Raw genomic sequence first — 27,041 nt, forward strand, 5'->3', positions numbered from 1 at the left:
CTTACTCCGAGTAAAAAACAGCCTTGGAGGAAAAGATAGAAACTAGGGGAAATTTTAACAGATGGCATTTGCCAGCAATTAATGGGAGTGAAGCTTCTCTTTTAGCAGATGGGTGGATGTTCTTGTAACCAAACTCTATGATTTCTCTGTTATGGAGACTTTGAATAAATAACAACCACCAATTTAAAAGTGTATCTTTGAGTAGCCCCTGGAAGGGAAGGAATATTTAGTGTATTCAGCACATGTCAAATGAAATGGCCAACTTGCAAATCCTAGATTTAGTGATCTTCAGAGACACAGGACAGAAAGAGGAAAAGGTTTCACTTAATTTCATTCATTTTTGTGCTTTAAAAAAGAATCATTCTATTGGGTAGAATTTGAAAAGGGTGTGATTTTAAGAATTCAAATAAAAAAAAATCCAAATCAGACAGGGAAAAGCATACAGGAATTAATCAAGGGTTTGCTGCCACTGAAACCTCAGAGGGACTCAGATTTTCCCAGGATACAAGGTCTGAGTCTTAAGTATGTTCCTTCACCAATGAGGTGGATAGTGACTCAGGACACCGACTGCGCTCTGTCAAAACACACACATTATCACTTTGCAGTCACAGCAGAATGAAGCGCTAGAGGACAAGCTTCTTCAATCCACACACGGGGTGGTAAGGCTGGTCCCCTGTAATTCCACACAGGGAAACCTTTCTCCTTATCTCCTTCTGGGCTCTAAACGCTGTCATCAATGAAAGCTTTCAAGGCTAATTTCTAACCACTTAATCATGAAGCAAGATGCTTCTCATCTGTATCCTCTGCTGTCTCACTGGAACAGTTTATGCCTTACTTTATAACTTGCATTCTCTTTTATGAAAGAAGAAAGAACTGATCATACAGAACCACTTGTTGTTTAAAGTGTCAAGAAGTGTCCTAACAGGCCCAATCTTTGTGGAAGCCACAGAAAAAGATCTCTATAAAATAGAGTCCAGAAGGACACAGAGAAACCTGCAATGTCACTTCAAACATCCCAGCTGCCAGGAGTAACAAACAGCGGAACACGGGCTGGGGCAGGGATGCTTCGTCTGTTTTATCACCACCAGAGTTGGCTCAGACGATAAAGAATCCACCTGCAATATGGGAGATCTGGGTTCAATCCCTGGGTTGGGAAGATCCCCTGGAGAAGGGAATGGCTGCCCACTCCAGTATTCTAGCCTGGAGAATTCCACGGACTGTATAGTCTGTGTGATCGCAAAGAGTAGGACATGACCGAGGACTTTCAATTTCATACTTTCATAAGCAGATTATAATTTATTTTGTCAAAGTATGCTTTAAAAAAAAAAAAAATTGGCTGCACTGGGTCTTAGCTGTGGCACATGGGGTCTAGCTCTCTGACCCGGGATTGAAGAACCTGGGTCCCCGGTACTTCGAGTACAGAGTGTTAACCACTGGATCACTAGGTACAGATGGCATTTGCCAGCAATTAGTGGGAACTAAAAGTTTTCAACTTTCATTTAACTTTTTAGACTCTAGGTATTTCTTACTCTCTCTTCAGCTCATTAAAAAAAAATTTTTTTTGGTCCAACACTTTGCACCATTCCTAGTTGGATGCTACATCTTGCATTTGTAAGTCAGTGCAGTTATAAAACAAACAATTCTCTCAGCTTTATTTTGGAAGCTGGATTGATATAGGAAATCCAGGAAGAAAATGATCATTTCTCTAGAAACGGTAGGAAAACTGAACTAACTTTCTTATGTTCAGTCTTATCCATATGAAATTTAAGCTATTAAAATTATTTATCTGATTATTTATTCAGGTATTAGCTCTCAGGTGTTCTCTTCAGTTCTTCATATAAGCAAAAATTGTCTTGCAAGGATTTTCATATTACAAATATACAAAGTCATTAAAAAACCCTACTCTAAATCAAATGTTTTGCTCTTCTCCCATTATACACTGCAATGTGGCTAATTGGCCTTCAGAAATAAGGCAAAAATCAACAATGAACATTCATAGCACTCTGAAAGGTAGGCTCATTTTGTCTTTTTGAAAATTAACACCCTTCATGTAAAATTTGTTTCATCTTTTGTATGCTCTCAGCAGTGGCTTTCAAACTTGTTTCACCGTTACTGACTTTAAGAAATATATTTTACACAATACTTAAACACCACAAAATATCCTTACATGTCATATCCATTGGTGTTTCCTTTAATTCATTCCAGTCCATAGTTTCACAGAGGGCAATTTTCCCATGAACTGGAGGTGTGTGTTTGTGTGTATCGTGAATTTTATTTCTATTATCATTACATCAGCTCCACCCCCAGATCATCCGGTATTAGATCCTGAAGGTTGGGGACCCCTGCAATTGACTATGTATCACTTCCTTATTTTGTCAAAAACACTGAAATTCAGAATCATAGATCACCTGGTAATCTCCACCAGGTAACACTCCTTGTTCTATTTCCACAGACCTTCTGTTTGGAGGTCTGGATTGTGGGTGGGTTCAACCTTCCATGGTAGATTTGTGGTCCTTTCTATCAGCTACCCAGAGGTTCTACCCACTCCTTACCATCCTGGGTTGAGGGTTTTTGGTTTTTTTTTTTTTTTTTTAAGATGGCAGCTCAGTCAGTAAAGAATCTGCTTGCAGTGCAGGAGACCCGGGTTCAGTCCCTGGGTTGGGACGATCCCCTGGAGAAGGAAACGGCAACCCACTCCAGTATTCTTGCCTGGAAAATCCCATGGATGGAGGAGCCTGGCTGGCTACAGTCTATGGGGTTCCAAGAGTCAGACACAACTTAGCGACCGCACCACCACTACCACCACAGGGGGGAGGAATTTAGGCTGAAACCCAAGAGTGAGACAACTTGCTCTGAGTTGCAGGAGAGCACATGTATGTATACCGACATTTACCGCTCCATCCAGAATCAACGTTCAAGACAAGAACTCTTCCCCAGGGGCCCCACGAGGGCCAGTCCCAGCCTCATGTGTGCGGTGCCTGTGTGTCTCTCTGCCCTGAGCTGATCCTGGACTTCATCTCCGGTCTTCTGGGCCCCCCAGGCTGTGAGAACTAAACGATTTCAACTTGCATGTAACTTTTTAGATGCTGGGTATTTCTTACCCTCTCATCAGCTCATTTAAAAAATCCTTTTTTTGGGGGGGTGGGGTCCAACATTTTGCACCATTTCTAGCTGGATAGTACATTTTGCACTGTAAGTCAGAGCAGTTATAAAACCAAAAGTTCTCTCTCAAGTGATGCGAAACAAGATGTACAGAAATGTCACTGGGTGTGATTCAGGTTTTATTGCTTGTTACATCATTCCATACAATTTTACGTAAACAGACTTTGAGAAAATATACTGGGAGGATTAACCAGATGATGGCAACCTTGATGAGGATGTTCAAGAGTTTTACGTAAGGTAGGAAGACGCACCGCTGCCACCATCGTCCCCCAGAATTTGTATATTTCATATAAAAAGAGTAAAAATAGTTCATTGGCATTTAACTAGCATCATTCTTTGTAATCTATGAACCATGACACACCTGAATAATTTCAGAATCTTCTGCATAAAACAAAGCATTTTTTTCCTACTAGCAGACGTAGCAATTTCAGTTTCTTCAAAAAACAAGCAAATTGGCACAACAGAAATTACGCACACAACACGAAAACAAAAGTTAGCCTATTCTAGTGGTCCTGAATTTTGATGTCTCCATCGGATTAATCCAAGCAATAAAAATGTGATTCAGCATTTAAAAATGAGACTGAGCTTCTTCACTGTAGTTATGCTCACGTTAGAATTCAAGTGATTAAACTGACACCTATGTGAACCTAGCAAAAACCACGGCTACGACAATCTGCTCTTTTGCTAAGGAAACGTCTTTAAAAGTTTACGATTCTTTAGAAACAAACTCAGACCCAAGCTGCACAGGTATAACTTGAGGGACCAACAGCTGACCTTTCCAGAAACCACGGCAGTAGTCTAAGTATTTTTGAAGCTGGGGAGCATATACTATCTCACATACATGTCAGTAACTTCCTGCTAAAACTGCACTAATAGTTTCCTCTGTTAATGACTTAAAAAAAAAAATCCAGCAAGTACTACAGTTCAGCATTTGAAAGACTTCTATGTCAATTTGTACACGGATGCCTGGGCTGAGACATACATTTGGGTACTGGAAAATGCACAAGGCTTAAAATGTAGTTTTATGTGAAACCACTTAGAAGAACTCAGTTACCAAACAACTAAAAATACACAATGGATAAATAGGAATTTATTAAAACCGCTGTCTTTAACAATATAAAAATTAAATATTAAGGCATCTTTTACTCCCATCTAGGTATATGCAGCAAAGAGAAATGGTTTAAATGGGAACCAGCACTTTTATTCAAATATTTTCTAAAGTATTTGGCAGATCTTTTTTTTTTTTTCCTCTCTCTGATTCCACATATCATTGAAAGCTCTCAGGATCAAACATCATTACCCAAATCAAAAGTATTAACAGATATATATTTCTTAAAAAGCAGTTCACCCTTGAAAAATAAAAAGAACCTAGAAAGAATATTACATATAAAGTTCAAATACTAGTATTTAAATCTCACTGAAGCAATTTATGCTTCAGTAATTAAAAGAAAGAAGGAACAAGGACTTAAAGACGAGAAGCCTATTAATACGGATCATACTGTGAACACATTTTTCATTCACTATTCTCCATTGGGATAAGAATTTGAAAAGGGCTTAAAACTCCTTTAAAAAATATCATATCCACCGGAATAAGATCACATAAATTGACATTGGTTATTTATAATTCCTCACATTTGTCCGTTTATAATTGGTTCCATAAAGTATTATACTAAACAGTAACTTTTTCACCTTTTATTAAGGCAAGTTTGTGAAAATAATTTAATACAACCAGATTCCTTTACTTTCAACTTGAAACATTTTTTTTTTTACATAAGAAACATACAAAACAATTGGTTTATAAAAAGCCACCTCAATACCAGGAAAGAGTAATGAAAGATTTTGAATCCTGTTTACTTATTAAAGGATGCTCTTCCCTCGTCTCGGATTCCAAGGGCTATTCATCGTCTTTAGAGCCAGTTTTGCTCAACTACAAAAAAAGATGAAAACAAATATTCAACAAGTTTAAGCTATCGTCTTATCTGAGTTCACTTTTTCCACTTAAAATCAAAAGTCAACATTTATAGTTAACAGAACAGGCAGCAGGGTTCAGGTAACTTGTATCACCTAAAGATTTCACCACGTGGAAATACTAGTGTTTTTTAACTTCAGGCTCAGCTACTTTAAACAGGATTCTTTGATAACATAACCTCAAGAGAAAAAGTAAAAAAAATTTCTTGAAGCTTTCCAAGAAATAAATTGGAAACAAGAGTATACAAAAGGTGCCATTTATAAAATGAATGATATCCTTGGTTTTTTTTTTAACAAACAATAAATTCTAAAATTTTTAAATTGTGGTAAGAAAAAATGTTAAGATTTATCACCTTACCCAGGCATTCTTACAATTTTGAAAATGATACAACTCTTGAATTGCAGGGTCAGCTTCTTGCCCAAGAAGACGACAAGAAATAAAGGTCAACCTCAAATCTTGTGGGTTGGGTTTTAGACCACCACGGTAAAGCAAACATCACAATAAATCAAGTCACACAAATTTTCTAGCTTCCCAGTGAATATAAGTTATATTTACACTATTCTGTTGCATTATGTGTATAAGAACAATGCACATACCTTTATCAAAAAAATACTTCATTGCTAAAAAATACAAATCCTCATTTGACAATGCAAGATTGCCACAAACCTTCAATGTGTACAAAACGGTATCGATGAAGCAAAGTGAACTGCGGGAAAACGAGGTCTGTCTATACTGAGTTTCTTTATTCCAGTTGCAGCTCATGGCTTCTCAGTCTCAGATGATTGTATACTAGGTTTTTTTTGTGTGTGTGTGTGTGTACTAGGTTTTAGAGCCACATAAATTGCTTCAAATAGTTTCTACAGAAAAGGCCCAAACAGCTGGTTTCAAAATAAACTAAGAAAACACCGCTTTTAAATTACCCGTATTTGGGGGTCCTCACTGATCCTAACTTTGGATCACAGGAATTACTTCACTCGGCACAGTGACACTAATTGGCATGAAAACTCATTTCACAAATTCCCAGATAGGGCGGGCATTAACTTGCTGTGTTAGGATCTGTTGATGAGGAATGCAAGACAAATACTGAGAGAAGTGGGCCGAAAATTCCAAGTGGAAAGTAAACAATTCTGCACAAGAGAAACAAAAAACCTTCCTTGAGGATGGTGAGCAACCAGATTTAGGGGTCTGTCCTAAAAAAAGTACTTCACCTCCACTAAGAAATCAAAGCACTCCTTTTCATGACTTGTTCCTTCAGATTCCATATTATCTATAATTTAGAGTCATGTCTTACATTAACAGTCACATTTTATTGTAGTTATAACTTACTTCTATAGATTTTCCACTATTTAAAAAAAGAAATCCTAAAACTGAGGGGCCAGGGAAGAGAAAAATGTGAAGGATATTTCAAAAATACTTACATGCTGAATGTGAAAAAGGAAACACAGACATCCCAGTCCAATGCAAAGATTGATGGGGGAGAAAATGGAAAACATAAATTTCATTACTTGACAGCAGTAACCATAACAATCTTTTGAAGACAAGAACAAAAATTACATACCTTCACCACATCAACCCAGTTCCATCCTCGAGGAAGTTCTCCTTTGTGATCTAGAGCATAAAAACAGTAACTTTATTGCTAAGATCAATCAGTAATATTTAAATTTAAGTAAGATTTTTCTATACTATTCTATACCACAAATGGATTAAAAATTTAAATAATTTATTATTAAGGCAGAAAAAGAGCTTATCATCATTCTGCACCGAAAGCACGGTTCCCCCGGGCATACTTGCAAGGTTTTAGATGTACTGCCTTTCTTATTTATCCTCTTCCCATTCAAGACAAAACCTGACATCATGGAAAAAGATGGAGGTGAGCTGGTAATGCCAGGAAGATAAGCTAATTAACTTATTAGTTTGATGCCCGTGTACAACTTCCCTGCTTTATACAAGGGCCCTGCTTAATGAAATAAGTTGGGTCGGTGTGCTGTTTTGTGAGTTATATAAATAGATCAACTACAGAAAAAACCATTATTTATTGTGTTATGATCTGATGGTAGACCAGACTTCATTTCAAATGAAAGTTGTGTTTCAAAAAAAAGGTCAACAATATACTTATCTGTCATAAAGGTAAACAAACAGGAAAATCCCAGACATGTCAGAGAGGGTACCAGTAGGACACACATTTGCTCACTCTTCTAATATTCTACAGTATTCAGACGCATGTATACTTTGCCACTTTACTTTCTTAAATGCTCCTCTCTTGTGGTAAAGTAGTAGTAAATAGTTTCAATACACATTTGTGACCTAAAACTGTCTCTGATCCAAATGGTTCAAGAATAAAGAGTGCAGAGAAGCAATCTCCTAAATCTAAATAATACTTACTAGGCACCCGTATCACATCAAAAAGCAGTCAAAAAATGTGTCATAAAAGAAAAAAAATAACACAAACCTGTTTTATCTGCCAGTTTACGTTTCTGGGCTTTTGAAAGTTGTTCCTTTTTATCTTTTTTCTTACTTGATGGGGCTGTGCTAGGAGTTTCAACTGAGATGATATTGCTTATGGATGTCTAGAAAAAAAGAAATAATTCTTAGACTCTTGCTCAAGCTTACTGAATTACACTAACTATGTCTACATCCTGAAATGAGCTGACAATTTTAGGTTTGTGAAGTAAAAGAATCCTTCATTATTATATTCATTAATCAGGTCAGGAAGCTCAGCACATGACTGGTTTCACTCTCCTAAAAGTTCACACTGAAGAACATAATGTTAGTTACACTGTTATCACCAGTTCCTTGAGAAAGAAGATCTGATACCAGGATTATCCTAAAGCTCTGAAGTGCCCAGGTAATTTTACAACTCAGTTAATGTGCTATTATTTGAAAGCTTAAATATGTCTTTAGAAAAATCACATGTGCCTTCTGGTTCCCAGAGAAAATGAAGGAAAATTTTTAAATAATTGAGACAGACAAAACTGAAAATGCTTACCAAGTGCCAAGCATTGCTGTAAATGTTGTTTATCTATCACTCATTTGATTCTGAGTACAATCTTATGAGGTAACAACTATTATAGCTCCCATTTTACAGATGACAAAGCTGAGCACTGCAAGGTTAAGAAACCTGCCTAGAGTCACGCAGCGAAGAGTGCATTCTCAGGGCCACGTGGTCGCGCTCCCAGAGCAGGAGTCACCGCCCTTCTCTGCTTCTCTAGCAGCCTCTCAGGGTCCAGCTCTAACTATCATTTTGCATCTAATACAAAGTCTCCTTCCAGGCTCTCGTGGTGGCTCAGTGGTTAAATAATCTGCCTGCCAATGCAGGAGACGCCGGTTTGACCCCTGATCTGGGACGATCCCACCAGTGGAGCAGCAGCTAAGCCCGTGGACCACAACTACCTAGCTTTTCTCTAGAGCCCTGGAGCTGCAACTACCGACGTGCAGGTGTCGGAGAGCCCGAGCTCCGGAACAGAAGCCGCCACGATGAGAAGCCCGTGCACCGCAACTAGGGAACAGCCTGTGCAGAAAGGAAGGCCCAGCACAGCCAAATAAATAAATAAAACTAAAAAAAAAAAAACAACCATCAAAAACAAAGTCTCCTTCCAATTAAAAAAATAAATAAATAACTAGTAAAAATGAATCACTAGCAGAATAAAACCAAAACAAAACGTGGCAAAAGCCGAATCCCCTGCTCACAGCGGAATGAACGGGATGATGGTTCTCCATGAACTGCTCCTTATTGTCCTTGGCGTATTCAAACAGCGTGTAGGTCATGGCCGTCCCGAGGTGGACTTCCACCGCCTCCTGTAACTTGGCTAGTATGCTCTGTTTTACGTCTGACGATCTGCAACGCACAAGAGATACACGGCTAAGAGAAGAGTAAAGAGGGAGTTACCATGACTGAAATGACAACAAAACAGTACTCACATGGTGTTGTTAAAAAAGGCATTCATGGATATGATGGGAGGTGTCTGCGGATAGGTTTCTGTCCAAGAAATCTCTATTAGGAAGGCTTTGGGATCCCCGTTTTCACCTATCTGAAGAAAAGGGGAATCTTAGACTTGTAAAAAGTTCTACAAAGAATAATAGATGATGTTCGTTAGAATGATGACCCCTTTCCAAAGCTTGTGATCAGATAGGAAATGTCATTTTGAAAAGTTCAAGGGGACGAGCTAAGGCCCTGCCAAGGGTGAGGGCAGCGTAAACATGTGTGACTGTTAACCCACTCTGAGGCTGTTTTAACAGCTTTCGTTGATGTCCACAGCCTGCCTCCAGTCTTTCCCAGGAACAACTATATGTCTTGTACATACAGTTTTTATACCATCAAAGATTTCTGAGGACAAAAATATCAACTTTTCTTGACTAAGTTGTAAAGCAGTAAAAAGAAAACTAGGCGTTGGCCTAGAGACCTGGATTTTAACCCTAACATTTATCAATATCACTGTGGAAACTTGGGAAGTCAGGGCTGAGATGCTATCTTTAAGATTAGAAGGTAAAAGCCACAATTTCTAATGTTTCTTCCATTTCTAATGTTTTATACTTCTGTTGCAATAAACACACATTTATCTTAGTTTGAAAAAGCTTCTGAATTAAGTTTTCAAAGTTTGAAAATAACTGATGTCATGGTGATGAGTTTTCATTTTCACTTAAATGTGTCAGCAAATCCAAAGACATGGTAAATGTAAGCCACTAAATTAAAAAAAAAAAACCAACAGCATTTTAAAAAACAGCTTCCCAACAAAGTAGTAAGTACTCTTATTCATGTCAGGTCTTACCCTGTATTGAAATGAAACTGGACTTAATTCCCGGAAACTTTCATCTCCTTCATAAATAGAGCGTAATGCCTCCAGTTCCATCTGAAAGAAATGAATGAAAAGGGTTTTGTTTAATCGTACAAATGGATTAGAAATAGAACATAAACTTATAATATGTCCACAGACACACAATTCTAGAAGACTGACGGAGCTAATAAGAACGAACAAATGGAGAAAAGCTAAAAGGAACCAGTCAGTGTGAGAAGAGGAGGTCTGAAAAACTGGGCAGGAAAATGATCTTCAAACATCTGAAGATCGGTCCTATGAAAGAAGAACCGCATTTTATTGTTAAATGGAGATCTGGTTCTCACCACAGGAATTTTGATTCAGTGTATATGAGACAGAGAGCAGGCATCAGTTTTACTAACAATTGCCCAAATGGTTCTAGGTGGGGGTCTCTGAGCCAAACTGAGAGAAACGTTACAATGTACGCTGCAGCTTCACAGTTAGAACTGTTCAAGACTTAGCTTAGAAACTAATCTGGCAAGAGTATTTTAGAAGCATTTGGACATCATGGCTTGTGGGCCTTCTTTAAAGGTAACTTCCAACCCCGAGATTCCATTACTTCTATCATGTACTGATAAAAGTGCTAACTTTCAAGCAGTATATTCTAAATGAAGAGTGAGATTGGGATTATTTATCTAGGAGACTGGGATTCTAGACCCGATTTTACTACAAACTCACTGTGCAGCCCTGGGACTGTCATTTTATGTTTGTAGACCCTTCTTCTTATCTGTACACATTATACATTTAGAAGCTACCCCTAGAGATGACTGGAGCATCCCTTCCAACTCTCATGTCATATGATTCAATGTCAAAGTGGCATTTCATGAGAAAATACCTGAGTGTAAACCATACAACTCCCCTAGTACATGGATGCTCAAAACAGACTTCGTATCTACTGGAAAACATCAGGTGGATAAATGATTCCTTCTACCAAGCCATATGGCCAGAAGACTAGGGTCATTACTTCCCTGCACCAGAAATCTAACTAACTCAATTAACTTTCTCTGCCGGCCAACAACAGATTCTAACATGTAAAGGAGACGGGACTCCAAGGAGCCTAACTCCGAACGCGGGCGCTAAACAACTCCGGGGTTTATGGCCAATCAAGTGCACCGGCTTGCGGGTCAAGGACACTCGCCCTTATTATCAAGAGACCTGAGGGTGGGGGGCGGATCCTCGGCTTTGCAAAAATCCAAAACGGCGGGGCGGGTGGGGGTGGTGGTGGAGAAAAAGCAGAGGCGCCCCCCCCCCCCCCCATCCCGGCAGGCGTGCCGGGGCCTCTCCCCGCAGGACGCCGGCAAACTTGGGGCTGCTCCAACCAGACTGCCGCCTTGGGGGCGAGGGGCACGAGCGGGCGGAGAGGGGCACCGCGCCTGCGCGGGGAGGGGGCGTCCAGCCCGGACTCACCTCCTGGTCCTCGTTGGCACCCATCGCCCCGGTCACGGGGCGCACGGCGTTTCGCGACAACGAAAAGGAAGCAAGGGCCGTGGCCCCGAGGCCGGGGCCGCTCCCTCTCCGGCGCCCTGGGCTGCTGAGACACACGCTTCTCGTGCCAGAAGAGTCGCGCTCCCCCGATGCCCGGGCTGAGCAGAGCCGTGGAGCCGCGGGCAGCTGACCGGGAGGCCGGGGCCGCCGGGGCGCCGGGGGACTCAGAGGAGCGGCAGCGGGGCGGTGACCGCAAAAGCCCCGCCCTCTCCTCCTTCCCGCTGCTCCTATTGGCTCCTCCTTTCCCCGCCCCCCAGTTCCTTCTCCTCTAGGACGCGGAGCCCTTTCCTTACGTTTCCGGGAGCGGCGTCCAGTTCCGGAGCTGCGATTGGTGCACAGCGCTGTCAGTCAGGTCCGGAAAGTGCTTCCTGTGCCTGCGCAGGTGGGTTCTGGGAAGTTTAGCTTGCTGGCCCCCGGCGCAGGGGCGGCGGCGGCAGGGACGACGGCAACCCCCCTCCCGGCGGCGTTCTGTGACATTTCTGCCTGCTTCCTCTCGTCTTCCGCCAGCTGGTGGTGACCGGCCACAGCCGCAGCGGGCCCGGGAGGTGCGACCTGGGTGAGTCCGGGTTGGAAGACCTTCGGAGCCGGGGGAAACCGCCGAGGGACATTGCTAGCGCCTAAATATGCTGTTTTTTGTTTGTTTGTTTTGGTAGGGGGACTGTGGTTTCCTACAGCATCAGCGAGTGCATTTCTCTTTTACCTGCTAAAGAAAAGACGCCCCAGCTTTAAAGGGGGTGGGGCGGGGAGGAGAGGAGGAAGGTGAGCGTCTGCCTTTAGGACTGCAGCGCTTCTTCATTTGAGCCCCGGGAGCAAGATTCTGCACCGTGAGGGGCGGGGAGGGGCATGTCTTTCCTAAGTCGGGCTATTGCTTCACAACCTCAGCATCAACTTTTGTTTCACCGTCCCGGCCCCAGGCTTTCGTTCCTCTTTTGATCGTTTTTGTAATTGGGCATGGTTGAGTCCCATCCTTACCGGCCTTGTGTCCTGCGCATCCTGAACCTCCGTTAACTAAAAAATAGGGAGTGTATTATTATTATTCTTAATACCTGCCACTTTGACTAGATCACCTTTCTTTGCAGTCTATCATCCCTGGTGGCGCTAGTGGTAAAGAACCCATCCGCCAATGCCGGAGGCCTAAGGTTGGTGGGTTTGGTCCCTGGATCGGGAAGATCCCCTCGAGGAGGGCATGGCCACCCAACTCCAGTATTCTTGCCTGGAGAATCCCGTGGACAGAGGAACCTGGTGGGCTACAGTCCATGGGGTCGCAAAGAGTCGGACATGACTGAAGGGACATAGCACTCATGCATTCTTTCTGAGAGTATTCCTTGTAATTGTGTGATCACGCCAGCTTCCAGACTACTCCCCTTGGCGCTACTTGCTCTCCCATCCAGAGTGTTTACTTCCTACTTCTCCATCTCCTTCTAGATCATAGTTTGGTTAGTTGCCTCATTGGTTTCTTCCAGGAGGTCTGGAAATTTCTCCTATAGGCTGTCATCGAGATCCATACAATCTCTGCAATTGGCCTTTGCTGATATTCTTCCCATTTTTTTTTTTTTTTTTTTGGCCACCGATAAGGCATAGCCATTTCAAATGCAAAAACTTCCTAAGGTAGTATGTGGGAAGACTTTCTGATTTATTTTCATATGGTAATTTTTGGTACAGAGTTACCATCATTTAGAGCTGCGTAGTTTAGTATAATAGTCAGTCACCATAGATGGCATTTGAAATAGACTAGCCTGATTGAGACATGCTCTGAGTGTACAATACACACCAGACTTTGAAAGACTTAATATTAAAAAAGGCAAAAGGTTTCATTAGTAACTTTTATAGTTATGTTGAATTGATAATATTTTGGACATCGGTTAAATAGCATATTAATAAAATTAATTTCATCCCTTTTTAATGTGACTACTACAAAATTTGAAGTTATTTATGTATTAGTAGTTTATGTTATATTTCTCTTGGACAGGATTTTTATTTTAAGTGATTAATAGTCATTTCTGTTTCTCCTTATTTCCACCCCATATTCAAGGACCACAACTAATTCTTTTGAGTCTCTGGGGTTATTAAAGGAAGTGGGCATTTAGGGCTCTAATCTAGACTCTTTGGGATCAAGCAGTGGTACTCAGATTGTGCTTTGACCATCTCATTTTTATTTTCACCCCAGATTCACTGAAACTAGAATAGCTGTTTTTCTAAACATGCAGTCCTTTGCCCTCATAGCTTAATCCTGTCCTCAGACTATCTGTTTAAGCAGTTCTGAAACGTCTGTCTATTGTGGACATCTGTTGTTTCTGGTAGGCTTTCCAAACCGTTTATCTAGTACCCAGTGTTCCTTTAGTCCCTGAGGTGAGAAGCCTAATAGCCTTTCCTAAATCAACTTTTTGCGTGTGAGTCCTGTAGAACATGCTGGTGAAGATCACCTTTTAAAGCAGTCTTATGGTACATGTGTTTGGAAATGAGAAATTATTCTTATAATACAGTGATAATTTTGTTCGCAATAAGCACATCTTTATATGATTGCTTTTGTAAACTTAGTGCATCTTGGATTGATACAGCCTGCTGCTCAGCTAACAGACACAATAGAAATATGTTCTCCTAGAGGGTTCCATTCATTATTAATTTTTCCCTTGTAGATTTTCCTTTAAGTGATGTATTTGCATTAATTGTGAAGAAATGAGAAAACATGGCTATTTAGATAATTAGCCTACAATTTTAATGATAGCTCAGGAAATCAGACATTAGCAGTTACAGAGAAATTAGAGATAATTGTACTTTATTGTATAAGTCAGTCAATCATTACTATATTATTTTTAATAATTGAAGTAGGTAGTTTGATCACCCTCCTGCTTTTTTAGTCTGTTCATCCTGAATTTCTGTGTGGTTTTGAGATGTTACTAGAAATAGTGATTGTCTTAAAGTTAACTATAGCCGTTGTACATGTTGTTGTTCAGTCGCTCAGTAGTGTCCGACTCTTTGCAGCCCCATGGACTGCAGCACGCCAGGCTTCCCTGCCCTTCACCATCCCTCAGAACTTGCTCAAACTCATGTCCATCAAGTTGGCGATGCCATCCAACCATCTCATCCTCTGTCGCCCCCTTCTCCTCCTGCCTTCAATCTTTCCCAGCATCAGGGTCTTTTCCAATGAGTCAGTTCTTCACAAGAGGTGGCCAAAGTATTGAGCTTCAGCTTCAGCATCAGTCCTTCCAATGAAAGATTTTTAAAAAATGTTATACCAGTCGGTTCAGTTCAGTTGCTCAGTCATGTCTGACTCTTTGTGACCCCGTGGACTGCAGCACACCAGGCTTCCCTGTCCATCATCAACTCCTGGAGCTTGCTTAAACTCATGTCCATCGAGTCAGTGATGCCATCCAATCTCATCCTCTGTCATCCCCTTCTCCTCCCGCCTTTAATCTTTCCCAGCATCAGTGTCTTTTCCAGTGAGTCAGTTCTTCACATCAGGTGGCCAAAGGATTGAAGTTTCAGCTTCAGCATCAGTCCTTCCAATGAATATTCAGGACTGATTTCCTTTAGGATTGACTGGTTGGATCTCCTTGCAGTCTCAAGAGTCTTCTCCAACACCACAGTTGAAAAGCATCAATTCTTCTGTGCTCAGCTTTCTTTATAGTCCAACTCTCACATCCAAACATGACTACTGGAAAAACCGTAGCTGTGACTAGACGGACCTTTGTCGGCAAAGTAGTGTCTCTGCATTTGAATATGCTGTCTAGGTTGGTCATAACTTTTCTTTCAAGGAACAGGCGTCTTTTAATTTCATGGCTGCAGTCACCATGTGCAGTGATTTTGGAGCCCAAGAAAGTACAGTCTGTCATTGTTTCCCCATCTATTTGCCTTGAAGTGATGGGACCGGATGCCATGATCTTTGTTTCTGAATGTTGAGTTTTAAGCCAACTTTTTCCCTCTCCTCTTTCACTTTCATCAAGAGACTCTTTAGTTCCTCTTCACTTTCTGCCGTAAGGGTGGAATCATCTGCATACCTGAGGTTCTTGATATTTCTCCTGGCAATCTTGATTCCAGCTTGTGCATGATGTACTCTGCATAGAAGTTAAATAAGCAGGGTGACAATATACAGCGTTGACATACTCCTTTCCCGATTTGGAACCAGTCCATTGTTCCATGTCCGGTTCTAACTGTTGCTTCTTGATCTGCATACAGATTTCTCAAGAGGCAAGTCAGGTGGTCTGGTAGTCCCATCTCTTGAAGAATTTTCCACAGTTTGTTGTGATCTACACAGTCAAGACTTTGGAGTAATCAATAAAGCAGAAGTATATATTTTTCTGGAATTCTCTTGCTTTTTCTGTGATCCAGTGGATGTTGGCAATTTGATTTCTGGTTCCTCTGACTTTCCCAAATCCAGCTTGAACATCCAGCAGTTCACGGTTCACGTACTATTAAAGCCTGACTTGGAGAATTTTGAGCATTACTTTGCTAGCGTGTGAGATGAGTGCAATTGTGTGGTAGTTTGAGCATTCTTTGGCATTGCCTTTCTTTGGGATTGGAATGAAAACTGATCTTTACAGTCCTGTGGCCACTGCTGAGTTTTCCAGATTTGCTGGCATATTGAGTGCAGCTCTTTCACAGCATCATCTTTTAGGGTTTGAAATAGCTCAACTGGAATTCCATCACCTCCACTAGGTTTGTTCGCAGTGATGCTTCCTAAGGCCCACCTGACTTTGCCTATCTGGCTCTAGGTGAGTGATCTCACCATCATGGTTATCTGGGTCACAACGATCTTTTTGTACAGTTCTTCTGTGTAGTCTTGCCACCTCTTCTTAATATCTTCTGCTTCTGTTAGGTCCATGCCATTCCTGTCCTTTATTGTACCCATCTTTGCATGAAATGTTCCCTTAGTATCTCTTAATTTTCTTGAAGAGGTCTCTAGCCTCCCATTTATTGTTTTCCTCTATTTCTTTGCATTGATCACTGAGGAAGGCTTTCTTATCTCTCCTTACTGTTCTTTGAAACTCTGCATTCAGATGGGTATATCTTTCCTTTTCTCCTTTGCCTCTAGCTTCTCTTCTTTTCTCAGCTATTTGTAAGGCCTCCTCAGACAACTATTCCTTTTTGTATTTCTTTTTCTTGGGGACGGTCTTGATCCCTGCCTCCTGTAAAATGTCACAAACCTCCATCCATAGTTCTTCAGAAACTCTATCAGATCTAGTCCCTTGAATCTACTTGTCACTTCTACTGTATAATCATAAGGGATTTGATTTAGGTCATACCTGAATGGTCTAGTAGTTTTCCCTACTTTCTTCGATTTAAGTCTGAATTTGGCAATAAGGAGTTCATGATCTGAGCCACAGTCAGCTCCTGGTCTTGTTTTTGCTGACTGTATTGAGCTTCTCCATCTTCAGCTGCAAAGAATGTAATCAATCTGATTTCGGTATTGACCATCTGGTGCTGTCCATGTGTAGTTGTTAAATTTTAATAGGTCCAATTCAAGAGTTAAAGTTTTCCCATTTGCTTTCTTCTTTTGGATTTGCTCGATAGTTTGTAAACACTCAAAGTCTTTTGCCTTTTTGTAATATTTCTTGAATGGTAGAGGTTCATATGTTAGATGAGGATATGGGCTTTTACTAAATTAATTATTAATTTTTTTTTAATAATTATTAATGTTTTAACGTTTGCATTTCAGAGCTTTTGTGACATCTTAAACATGAGCCCTACACAGTGGGACTTCCCTGTAGAATTATGCTGTCGGCCCATGGCTTTCGTCACTCTCACAGGCCTGGATGTGGTCTATAATGCTGTCCATCGAGCTGTCTGGGATGCCTTCTGTGCCAACCGGAGGGCTGATCGGGTACCGATTTCTTTCAAGGTGCTCCCAGGTGACCACGAGTATCCTAAGTGTAGACCCAAGGTAATGACATTATACTTGCAAGGGGACCCTCCTTCTCCCTCTGTCTCCCCTTCTTTGCGTGTGTATATCTTTTTTGTTTCTATATCTGTGCAGGGAAACCCCTGAGTTTATCAATGTTATGGTTACAGAGGTACGTGAAGAAAACTCTAGATGTTTTCATGTGTGTAATACGCTGCAAGTTCCCAGGGTGTTTTGTATTCTGTCCTCTCTTTGCTCATGTGGAGTAAATGTTGGACCAGCATGAGCTGGAATGGTCTGGGTTGGTGCAGGTGCTTTGGGGGTGATTTGAGGGGATCTGGGTGCTTCAGGCCATCCCCTCCCCACGACGTGGCACTCCTGCTGACCCAGTGATTGCTCTTAAGCCACTGTACTTAGGAATTATCCTTCATTTTTTTCTTTTACCCACAAGGAAGTATAATGCCATCCTGGCCATGTGACTTGGAAACAAATGAAGCCATTTTGGGCTTTAGAGAACACCTGAGCAGCTTTTATAAGAGCAGAATCTGGGATAGTGAGGCATATAAGTAAAATTTATTGGGGAAAGGGCTGTTTAGTTCAGCCTCTTGAATTTGAAAGCTTGACATCATTATTTGAAAGACTTGATGGCATATAGAAATGCTTCAGCTTTGGTCCTTTAAATGGTTAGGGTACTGGCTCTAGGGTTGAATGTCTACCTCCAAAAATTGCTGTCTCTTATTTGGTCTCTGTAAAAAGTGTTATCTTTAAAAGGTGTGGCATGTGTATGTGGAATGAGAGAAATAACCAGAAAGTGCCTGCACTTCATAACAAGTGGTCTCTGCTGTTCTCCTTGTCAAGTACCTCTTTTCAACTTTGGCCAATGTTTGCAGAGAACTTCGTATGAATGGTACATCCCCAAAGGGATCTTAAAGACGGGCTGGATGAACAAACATCTGAATCTGGTGCCAGCCCTAGTGGTCGTGTTTTATGAACTGGACTGGGACGAGCCCCAGTGGAAAGAAAAGCAGTCTGAATGTGCCACCAGAGTGGAGATAGTCAGGTATGGTCCCCTTCGTCAGGTTGACTGTGTGCGGTCAGACCCACCTCTGGGGCTTACCGACACTTGGTGAAGGCAGCTGAGTGCTGTTAAGACTGCAGTGGTCATTAGGGATCACTGGCCTCCGGGGAAAGGTAGCTAACAGGTAGCATTAACTGACCTCAGCTTACAGAATGCTAAGCAATGGGAAGAAATTTCAGAGACAAATTGGCCTGAATATCCAAATGTTTCTTCTTGCATTTATATATGTTTTTGAACTGTAGTGGTTTATTATTTAGTCTCATAAAGCACTTTTTGCTTTATTACCATTTGTTTCTAAATAATTCTTTTGGATGACTGTTCTAACATATCACTATAAAGAAATAAGTAGTTGTGTAACCTTTACATTAAAGTATATGTTAAACTTTTGCCTTCTAAGATTTTTTTGTAAGAAATGGGAGCTCAGTGTGAGATTATACTTTCAAAATTTAAATAATTGTGGCATGTATGTTTCATTATATGTGGGGGAAAAAATTCCCCTAATCTTGATTGTTTTTTTTTTTTAGTTTAAATTTGTCTTTCTTGAACTAAATTGTCAATCTTGTATCTTATGTAAAATCCTGAATACACTTTTTAAGTAAAAACAATTTAATTATTAATTCATCTTATTGCTCTATTCCCCTGCAGGCAGAGTTTACAAGGGAGAAACACCAAAGTTGCAGTGGTTCTGATTCAGAAGAAAACCCCCTTGCCCCCAGGTAGCAGAAGGTTGCTTAACAAATAATTGATTGGTTTATCCTTCCAGTAGTTCTTATTACCAGGAGTCGTTGTCTTTAATATTGAAATCTTTATGCATTCGGTTACGCGAAAGATGGTGTGTTAACCTTAAAAAAGTGCCAGTAATGCAGGAGTAAATGCTTATTATAAAAGAATTAAAAACATTAAAGAGTGCAGATCTTCTCAAGTCCTGCTCCCCAGTTCCACTCACCTCACCTAGGGAGGCGCATATTAATTGACAGCATAGTTGTTCACTTAATGTTTAAAATTAAAGAAGGTTTTGTTGCTTATGAGATCTAATTGAAATTATATTCCTTATGTAATTTTATTTTTTTTTTAATTTCCAATAGGGCAAAGATAAGTACTGGGGGGGAGTTTTTCTAATTTCCTGTAAGAAAATGTCTTATTTCAAGTGCTTGTTTCTTCTACCATCTCAAACTTTAGAAGTCAAAATATATTTTGGTTTCTGTGTTGAAACTTGAAGCATCTTAAATAGTTTTGCAAACCATTTTCATGAATTATTGCTTTTATTTTTAGTTACAGTTTTTGAAACAGTTACGTGGTATATCTGTTGTCATTCTTTGGCCTGTCTATCTTGGCTCTATAGAAAATTCCATAGTGTTTTTCTATAACAGAGATGTATGGTACAGCTTCTAAGCGCCCCACAGTGCTCTCAAGGGCCCTGGGGTCCTACAGATGTGGTGGAAAGTGGCTTGAGTTTTTTTTTTAATGATGTTGTACCAGTTTGGGAAAGTCTTCATTTAGAAAAATATGTTGATTTTTTCTCTTTATGAAACTTGTCAACAGGAGAAGATGTCATTGCTTCAGAAAGGGCTGCAGCCTTATGCAACGCATGTGAGCTATCAGGAAAGTCTTTGTTTGTACTGCCCCATACAGACCACCTTGTGGGTTACATTATAAGGTAAGTAACTGAGACAGTATATTGAATTATTTAAGTTTTGACTAATCCTTTTTATTTTACTTTTTTGCACATTTTCATTAGCTGTATTGAAACCCTTTTATAACTTCAGAACTCTTCCAAGGAGGAAGGACCTTGAAGGTCAATCTTTGTCTGACTTTGAAGTCAGCTTTCTTTCATGCCCTGGGAAGATACTTCTGATATGTGCTTATTTTCATAAGCAGAACTTTGAGTTGTTTATCCATCTTCAGGCAATTTGGTTCCTCTGTAATCTCATAATTATAGAATGAAGCAGGATTTAACTTACACAAATGTTACTTTCACTTCATTTGCTAGTTCTCACTTCTGGTCCCTTTCCTGTTAGTTTTCTTTATTTTTAAACCCTAAATGTTATAGTCACAAAAACAGTCAAATCTAATTGAGTGTTAGATATCTTATTTCTTTCATACTTATAAAATAATAAAATAATTGGAGTGGGAGTAATCTTGAGCTTGCCTAATTTTTAGAAGTTGTAAAAGTTGTTTTTATTGATTATTTCCTAGACTGTAAATAGTTTTAAATGGCTTTTGGTGGGTCTTATTTTTAGATATTTTTTTCCTAAAAATTTAGTTCATAGTTTGTTTTACTCTTTATCTTATGAAGTCAATCAGGCATTATCTCTGTCAGGATTTGCTTTCAGGTCTTAGAAATGTGGTTCTTGAAAACACTTTGGTTTAAAGTAACTTAGTGTTTGAATGTTGGATTTTTTTTTAACAGATTAGAAAATGCTTTTTACGAACATGCACAGACTTATTACTACACTGAGATTAGAAGAGTGAAATCGCATAAAGAATTTTTGAATAAAACAACACACCAGGTACAAGTCTCTTCCTAGAGGAGGAAATAATAGCAGCATTTTAGAGCAGATTGTTCATCATCAGTTATTTTTGAGGAGATTAACGTCTTAAATACTTTGATGTTTTTAAATGGTTTCTGTACTTTTGAAGTTTTTTTTAAAGCTTTTAAAAATTAATTTATCTTTTGTCCTCTTTGCCCTTAAAGCTCATGAAGAAGTACTTTTATAGCCTTCCTAACTACATTTGTTTACTGGAATAATCCTTGAACCTTACTTTCAAATATTTTCCTTTATACTTTTAGATTTCCTCTCAACAAGCATTATTATAATTTTTATATTTTTAAGAGAAGATGTGTAATATATTTTTTTTCCTATCTTTTTCAGCTTTTATTTGTTAGACATCAGTTCAAAATAGCTTTCTTCAGTGAGTTGAAACAAGATACACAAAATGCGCTGAAGTAAGTTTCTAACCGTTGTCAAACTAGATTTTTCTTTATGTTAACAATAACATATTAACAGCAATTTTCTGAATCACAACCAAACTTTAATTTTTATTTTTTTTATTTTTTATTTTTTTTTAAACTTTAATTTTTAAAATGTTTATCTTGGTTAAATTCAGGTTTGTAATATTCACTTTAATTTTTCTAGAGATAAATGGAATATAATATTTGAGTTTTTTTGAAAAAATATCCATTTTATTATCAAAAGTAAATTTTACAGTGCTAGAAACCTTTCTGTTCTAATTTAATTAATTTCATGATCTAAAGAAGTAGAGTACTCAAATTTTTCTCATCCTATTGCCTGCTTCTCATTTGTGTACTCAGTAAAACCCTTGTGGTAAGACTGATTTTCAAAGTTTAATATGTATTGAACATTATCTGAATCAGACTGAATGTTTTAAGGTGTGTAGTACATTTATTCAATTCAACTGTAATTTTATTTTAATTAATTTTGTTTTTAGTTTATAATACCTGCCAGTAGCATCATCTATTATTCAAAGGCTCTGTTTAGCACTTTGAAGAATAGTTGCAGATGCTTTGCAGTGGTTAGATATTTTATCCCTTTGCTTTTATTTTGCTACACACAATATAATCAAACATCTCTTTCTAGCTTAACTGCATTTTTTAAGATTGACAGTGCCAGTGTAGCAAAAGGATAAAACCAGCTTTATACCCTAAAATTGAGGAAGGGCTAAGTATACATGGGAGGTGGAATAGAGAAAAATGATAAGTCAGTCTGTTACTCAGAAGAATATTACAGAAACCTCTTCTTTTTTGTTTCTAATGAAGTGCTAAACACCAAATCGTGTTTTATAAATCTCAGCAACTTCATGTATAGTTTTAGTTCGTTTTAAAAAGTAGTTTTGTTTATTGCCCATGGTATTAGTGAAACATCTTCAATTCTAATTCTGTTCAAAAACAGTGCTGGAAAGAAAGCTGTTACCTGGAGAAGTTAGGTGCAGTTTTCTTTGGCGAAGACTGCGATTTTTCTCATTACCCTCTGTCAGACTTCGCTTTCTCTCCCTGCTCTCTCCTTAAGCACCAGCCGCCCTGAGGGTGTCTCCACTGCGGTCCGTTCCCGAGACCGGTGGTCCCAACATCACGTGGAGGGATGCCTGGGTTTAAAGCTGCTGACCCGTCTCTGTCTCGATGGCTCCTTCTTTGCTCATACAATGTCTGTCTGTTTGAGGAGCTCAACAGTGATGCTTTTAAAAATTACCTGTATTTTAACGGAATGTTAATTTTGCCATGTAACTCTTGGTCAATTTTCCACTTTACTTTCATTTTTTCAACTTATTTCTTGTCAGCTGCAGACAGATGTTAGTGACCAAACAATCTACCATGGGTTCTGTTCTTAGTGAAAAGACATTGATTCCTACACATAACGAATCAATGTGTCATTTTCCAGGATGTCAGAGACTGATCCCTGTATGTTGTTACTGAAGCTGTTGGATGTTAAGACATGTTGAGTAAATGTCGACTCTCTTATTTTTGGTAATTTTGCTGATAGGAATCTTTCCTTAAAATCAACTGGCATCATGATTAACCACCTTCCCCGTGTTTTTATTAGGAATTACAGGACCGCCTATAACCTTGTACATGAATTGAGAGCCCATGAAACTAACATTCTGGAAATTAAAACCATGGCAGGATTTACAAACTACAAGGTAATAGTTCCACTTCCAAGAATAAGGAATATTTGGCTTTAAACATGGGATTGTCCACTTAGGATTTGAAAATCCTGATGAGTCACTTGCTCTGAAAAGTGATCACTTGATAAACTATGCTGGGCACTCAGTCGTGTCCGACTCTTTGTGACCCCTCTGGACTGTAGCCGGTCAGGCTCCTCTGTCCGTGGAATTCTCCAGGCAAGAATACCAGAGCAGGTTGCCATTCCCTTCTCCAGGGGGATAATTGTGTTCTGTCCCATTATGTCCCTTATCTCAAGGGCTGCCCTGGTTCTTAGCAGCCTAATTGTAATGCTTGGTTATGAGCTATGGGTCCCAGAGTTCTCATTTAGAACAGTTTTATCTTTGTAAAACTCCTCGAGGAGGGTCTTTTGTTTTTAAGTGGGCGCAGGAGAAAGTGAGAAGAAAGCTGCCTATAGTACTGAATTTTAAAAGATGCAGTCTATTAGAACTGGGTAAGCCTTCTTTGGTGTAATTGGCATAGGTCCAGAAAAAGTCTACTTATTCCACTTAGAGAAGACTTTATACCTGTTATGTGAGCACTTTAAGATTGTATATGGTAGCAGTAGACGCCTCTGGAAGGTAGGAGAGGCTGTGTGTTTGCTTTTCACCTTTCTGCACTCACCTTTTAAAGAGGCTGGCTCTGGGTTAGTGATGTGAGGGCAGACGGACACTCAATTCATTACTCGTGTAAGTGTAGATTGGTACACCTTCTACAGAAACTATTTTTTTGTAATGACTGTGAAGATTTAAATTTGCACATTCCTTTTGACCTAGCAATTCCATTTCTGGGAATTTATCCCACGTCTGTGCTAAGACTTACAAATCACGTGTTTGAGGATATTTATTGCATCTTGTAATAAGAAAAGATTGGAAACCCAGCAGTAAGTGATTGGTCAACATGAATAACTCCGAACAATGAAATACACAACTATTAAGAATGGGGCAGCTCTGCATATTGAAATGGAATGATATCGAAAATATATTGGTAGGTGAAAAAAGTGAGGCACAGAACAGTATATTTAGTGAAATGCTATTTGTATGAAAATAATATTAATAGTTCATATGTAAATGCATGCACATACTTATCTGAGCATAGACTATACCACAAATGCCAGGAGCTGGTTGCCTTTAGAGGGGGAAATTGGATCCCTGAGGGACAGGGATGGATGAGAGATACAACATTTCATTTATTCCTTTTTACCTAAAAAATAAAATCAAAACTGCTAATAAGTATGCGAGCTTCCCAGGTGGCTCATTGATAAAGAATCTGCCTGCCAGCAGCAGACTTGGGTTCGATCCCTGAAGCATCCCAGGAGGAGGGCACGGCAGCCCACTCCAGTATTCTTGTCTGGAGAATGCCGTGGTCAGAGGAGCCTGGCGGGCTACAGTCCATGGGGTTGCAAAAGAGTTGGACATGACTGAGTGATCAAACCACAACAGTATGCATGTAGAAATAAATTTAGGCCTTGTTTCTTCTTTTTTTTTCATTTACCCTGCATACGTATAGATTATTACTTTGAAATAGTATCCCAGAGAAAAATTTTTCAGGAATTTCTGTCATCCTTCTTTGATACAGAGGCTACTGTGCTTTTATTGTGCTACATGATATCTTTCGCTTTCTGACAGTTCTGAAACTGAAAGTTCATCTGTCCTTTCTCAGTTACCTGGGGGAAATACTATATTTTTGCCCATGTTTATGCTCTTCACTGGGCTTAATATTTCCTTATGCTATACCTTAACAAAACTTTTGAAGGTATAGAATAGATTCACTACAAATAGTGAATAATTTTATTTCATTAATCGATGGGACGTAACCTTTTTAGATAACTTTTCTAACAGAGAAAATCAGTTCTGTTGTACTTCAATTCTATTGAACTTCAGAGATGGACATTCTGTAGTTTTTTTAAAGTTAGTCTCAAATTTTATATACTTTTAAATAAACACACTTTTGAGTTTGGTTTTCTTCTTAACTTCAGTGTTGGGTTTTACATCTTGCAGATCTGTAGGTTGTGTTTTCAACACAACACGCCGCTGGATGCAATCGCTCAGTTCCGAAAGCATATTGACTTGTGTAAGAAAAAAATTGGAAGTGCAGAGTTGGCTTTTGAGCATGCAGCATGGATGTCTAAACAGTATGTTTTAAATTTTATTTTCAGAATTTTGTTTTAATCAAATTCTTGGAATTTGGAGGGACGGAGTTAGCATGGACTTTGGTTTTAAATCGCACTAAGATATTTGTCAGTAAGTAGGTTTTTAATGATCCAGCATGTTTGGTGTAGTGGCAGATATTGATTCATACAGTTCCTTAATGGGAATCAGCTGCTTACTGGTCCCATCTCTTTCATTCAACGCACACACACACACACAAATATATCAAGTTTCTGCCATGTGTCCAGACACTGAGAATATAGCAGTGAATAGACAATATCCCTACTGATATGGAATTTGCTCTCTGAGACTGATGACAGAAAGTTGCTAAAATGAAAAATTTCCCAGACACGTGGATGTATTTGAATGATTGGAACCACGTTGACATCTGGTTTGATGATACATTAATAAAGACTCGCTAGCATGGGAGAGTTGACTTAGAGAATTTTTCTGTAACCTGCAATCACTGTGTATTAGTGTTTACAAAACAGTCCCCACAGTTTACAGCTTACCAGTGGCATTTTCTGGATACAGTCTTCTGAGGTTATGGTTTCAGGATGAAAGACTAGTATTAATAGAAGTAAGCTGCTTTTTCTTTTCTCTCTTAAAATTTCTTGATCCGCCCCCCCCCCCCCCCCCCGGAAGATTCCAGGCCTTCGGAGATTTATTTGATGAAGCTATTAAGTTGGGGTTGACAGCTATTCAGACTCAGAATCCTGGTTTCTATTATCAGCAGGCAGCGTACTATGCCCAGGAGCGGAAACAGCTTGCCAAAGCCCTCTGTAACCATGAAGTAAGTCACTGACTCCTGTATTACCTGGCAATTAGGAAGTTTATTAACCTTCTCTTGAAAGAGGATAAAGCTGATTGGCGTTGATAATTTTTTTCCAAGCCTTTGCCTATAACAAGTTTTTATCGTTGATATTTTCAGGAATTAGTATTATTTTCAGTTTTAGCCTGAGTACTCTGTTTTCACCTATGAGCTAAGCAGACATTTTTCTTTGAAGAACTGTTTTTTGATTAGCCATAAGTTAGTGATTTTGACCAGGGAAAGTTACTTTAAAATAAAAGCCACAGTTTAGTCTTTGCCACACTGTAAATTCATTGTTTTGCAATTTGAAGGACACTGAGCAGTGTGCTTTATTTTGACCCAGTGGAGAGGACATCACTGGACTTCTTTCCCTTCCTGGAGTTCTCCTCCATGGAAAACTCTAAAGAATCTATTTAGGTGTATTAATTGCATGGTTTTTTTTTTTTTTTTAATTTTTTTTTCTTTTTTAATTGCATGGTTTTTTAAACTTGACATTTTATATTGCCTTTCTCTTGCATGTTTATATTTAAATACCAATTACTCCATAAGCACCTTTTAAAATAAAATTATGGTATGTGTATATGTGTATATACATAGATAGAGACACTTGCATTCATACAGTTACATCAGTTTATTTTCACTTAAAATCTCAAAATTCTTCTCTGAAGATAGGTGAATTTAAACAGCAGTGCTACTTAAAAAGCTGTTCAGAAAAAAAAATAATTTGCATATTAGTACTTTAAATGTTTGAATTTTTTCCCCTTAAATCATAATATACCGAGACTATTTTCTACCATGTTATTTGTATATGATGTATAATTTCATTGAGTGGTTTATATTTTTAAAGTTTGCCATATTATCATTTGAGCACAGTATTTTAAAAGGCCTTGTCAGGATATGTGTAAACAGGCATTTGCAAATACTGGCTGGAGTGTAAAATGATACTTCTGTCAAGTAATTATATTTCTGTCAAGTAATTATAAAACCATGCCTGCCTTTTGACCTGGAATTTCATATTCAGGAAGCCTAAAGCAGATAAGGGATCCTAAGAGATAAGT

The 27,041-nt window shown here is 39.2% G+C and overlaps 2 protein-coding genes across 6 annotated transcripts in view; one reads left to right on the forward strand and one right to left on the reverse strand.

The window, feature by feature from the left end:
• Nucleotides 1–3,264: 3,264 nt before the first annotated feature.
• RWDD4 (RWD domain containing 4) lies at nt 3,265–11,627 on the reverse strand. Of its 2 annotated transcripts, none has more exons than XR_010664609.1 (7): nt 11,350–11,627; nt 9,898–9,978; nt 9,050–9,159; nt 8,819–8,966; nt 7,581–7,698; nt 6,550–6,739; nt 3,265–5,089 (listed from the first exon to the last, which is right to left on the reverse strand). XR_010664609.1 is itself a non-coding variant. In XM_065947123.1 (7 exons), the coding sequence occupies exons 1-7, from the start codon at nt 11,371–11,373 to the stop codon at nt 5,057–5,059; spliced, it is 564 nt and encodes a 187-aa protein (XP_065803195.1). In that variant the 5' UTR covers nt 11,374–11,627; the 3' UTR covers nt 3,265–5,056. The 2 variants fall into 2 exon arrangements, 1 of the variants encoding a protein (XP_065803195.1); XM_065947123.1 differs by having other exon boundaries at nt 6,690–6,739.
• A 178-nt stretch (nt 11,628–11,805) lies between these two features.
• The window catches only part of TRAPPC11 (trafficking protein particle complex subunit 11), a 36,225-nt gene continuing 20,989 nt past the window's right edge, over nt 11,806–27,041 (forward strand). For 2 of the 4 annotated variants that reach the window (XM_065947069.1, XM_065947072.1), the window contains exons 1-10: nt 11,806–11,983; nt 17,084–17,308; nt 18,157–18,326; nt 18,990–19,060; nt 19,887–20,001; nt 20,755–20,854; nt 21,218–21,291; nt 22,904–23,000; nt 25,023–25,156; nt 25,818–25,965. In XM_065947069.1, coding sequence (XP_065803141.1) covers nt 17,105–17,308; nt 18,157–18,326; nt 18,990–19,060; nt 19,887–20,001; nt 20,755–20,854; nt 21,218–21,291; nt 22,904–23,000; nt 25,023–25,156; nt 25,818–25,965 — 1,113 coding nt within the window. In that variant the 5' untranslated portion in view covers nt 11,806–11,983; nt 17,084–17,104. Of the gene's footprint in view, nt 11,984–12,506; nt 12,567–17,083; nt 17,309–18,156; nt 18,327–18,989; nt 19,061–19,886; nt 20,002–20,754; nt 20,855–21,217; nt 21,292–22,903; nt 23,001–25,022; nt 25,157–25,817; nt 25,966–27,041 lie in introns of all 4 variants that reach the window. The other 2 variants (XM_065947071.1, XM_065947073.1) reach the window with 2 other exon arrangements.

This window comes from Muntiacus reevesi, chromosome 10, assembly GCF_963930625.1.
Source record: "Muntiacus reevesi chromosome 10, mMunRee1.1, whole genome shotgun sequence".
Lineage (NCBI taxonomy): Eukaryota > Metazoa > Chordata > Mammalia > Artiodactyla > Cervidae > Muntiacus > Muntiacus reevesi.

Coding starts and splice junctions, on each gene's coding strand:
- RWDD4 (XM_065947123.1), bottom strand. CDS start 11,373: ATGGGTGCCAACGAGGACCAGGAG. Junction 9,979..11,349: donor GTGCCAACGAGGACCAGGAG/GTGAGTCCGGGC, acceptor CATTTCTTTCAG/ATGGAACTGGAGGCATTACG. Junction 7,699..8,818: donor ATCATCCCGTTCATTCCGCT/GTGAGCAGGGGA, acceptor CTTTTTTTCTAG/ACATCCATAAGCAATATCAT.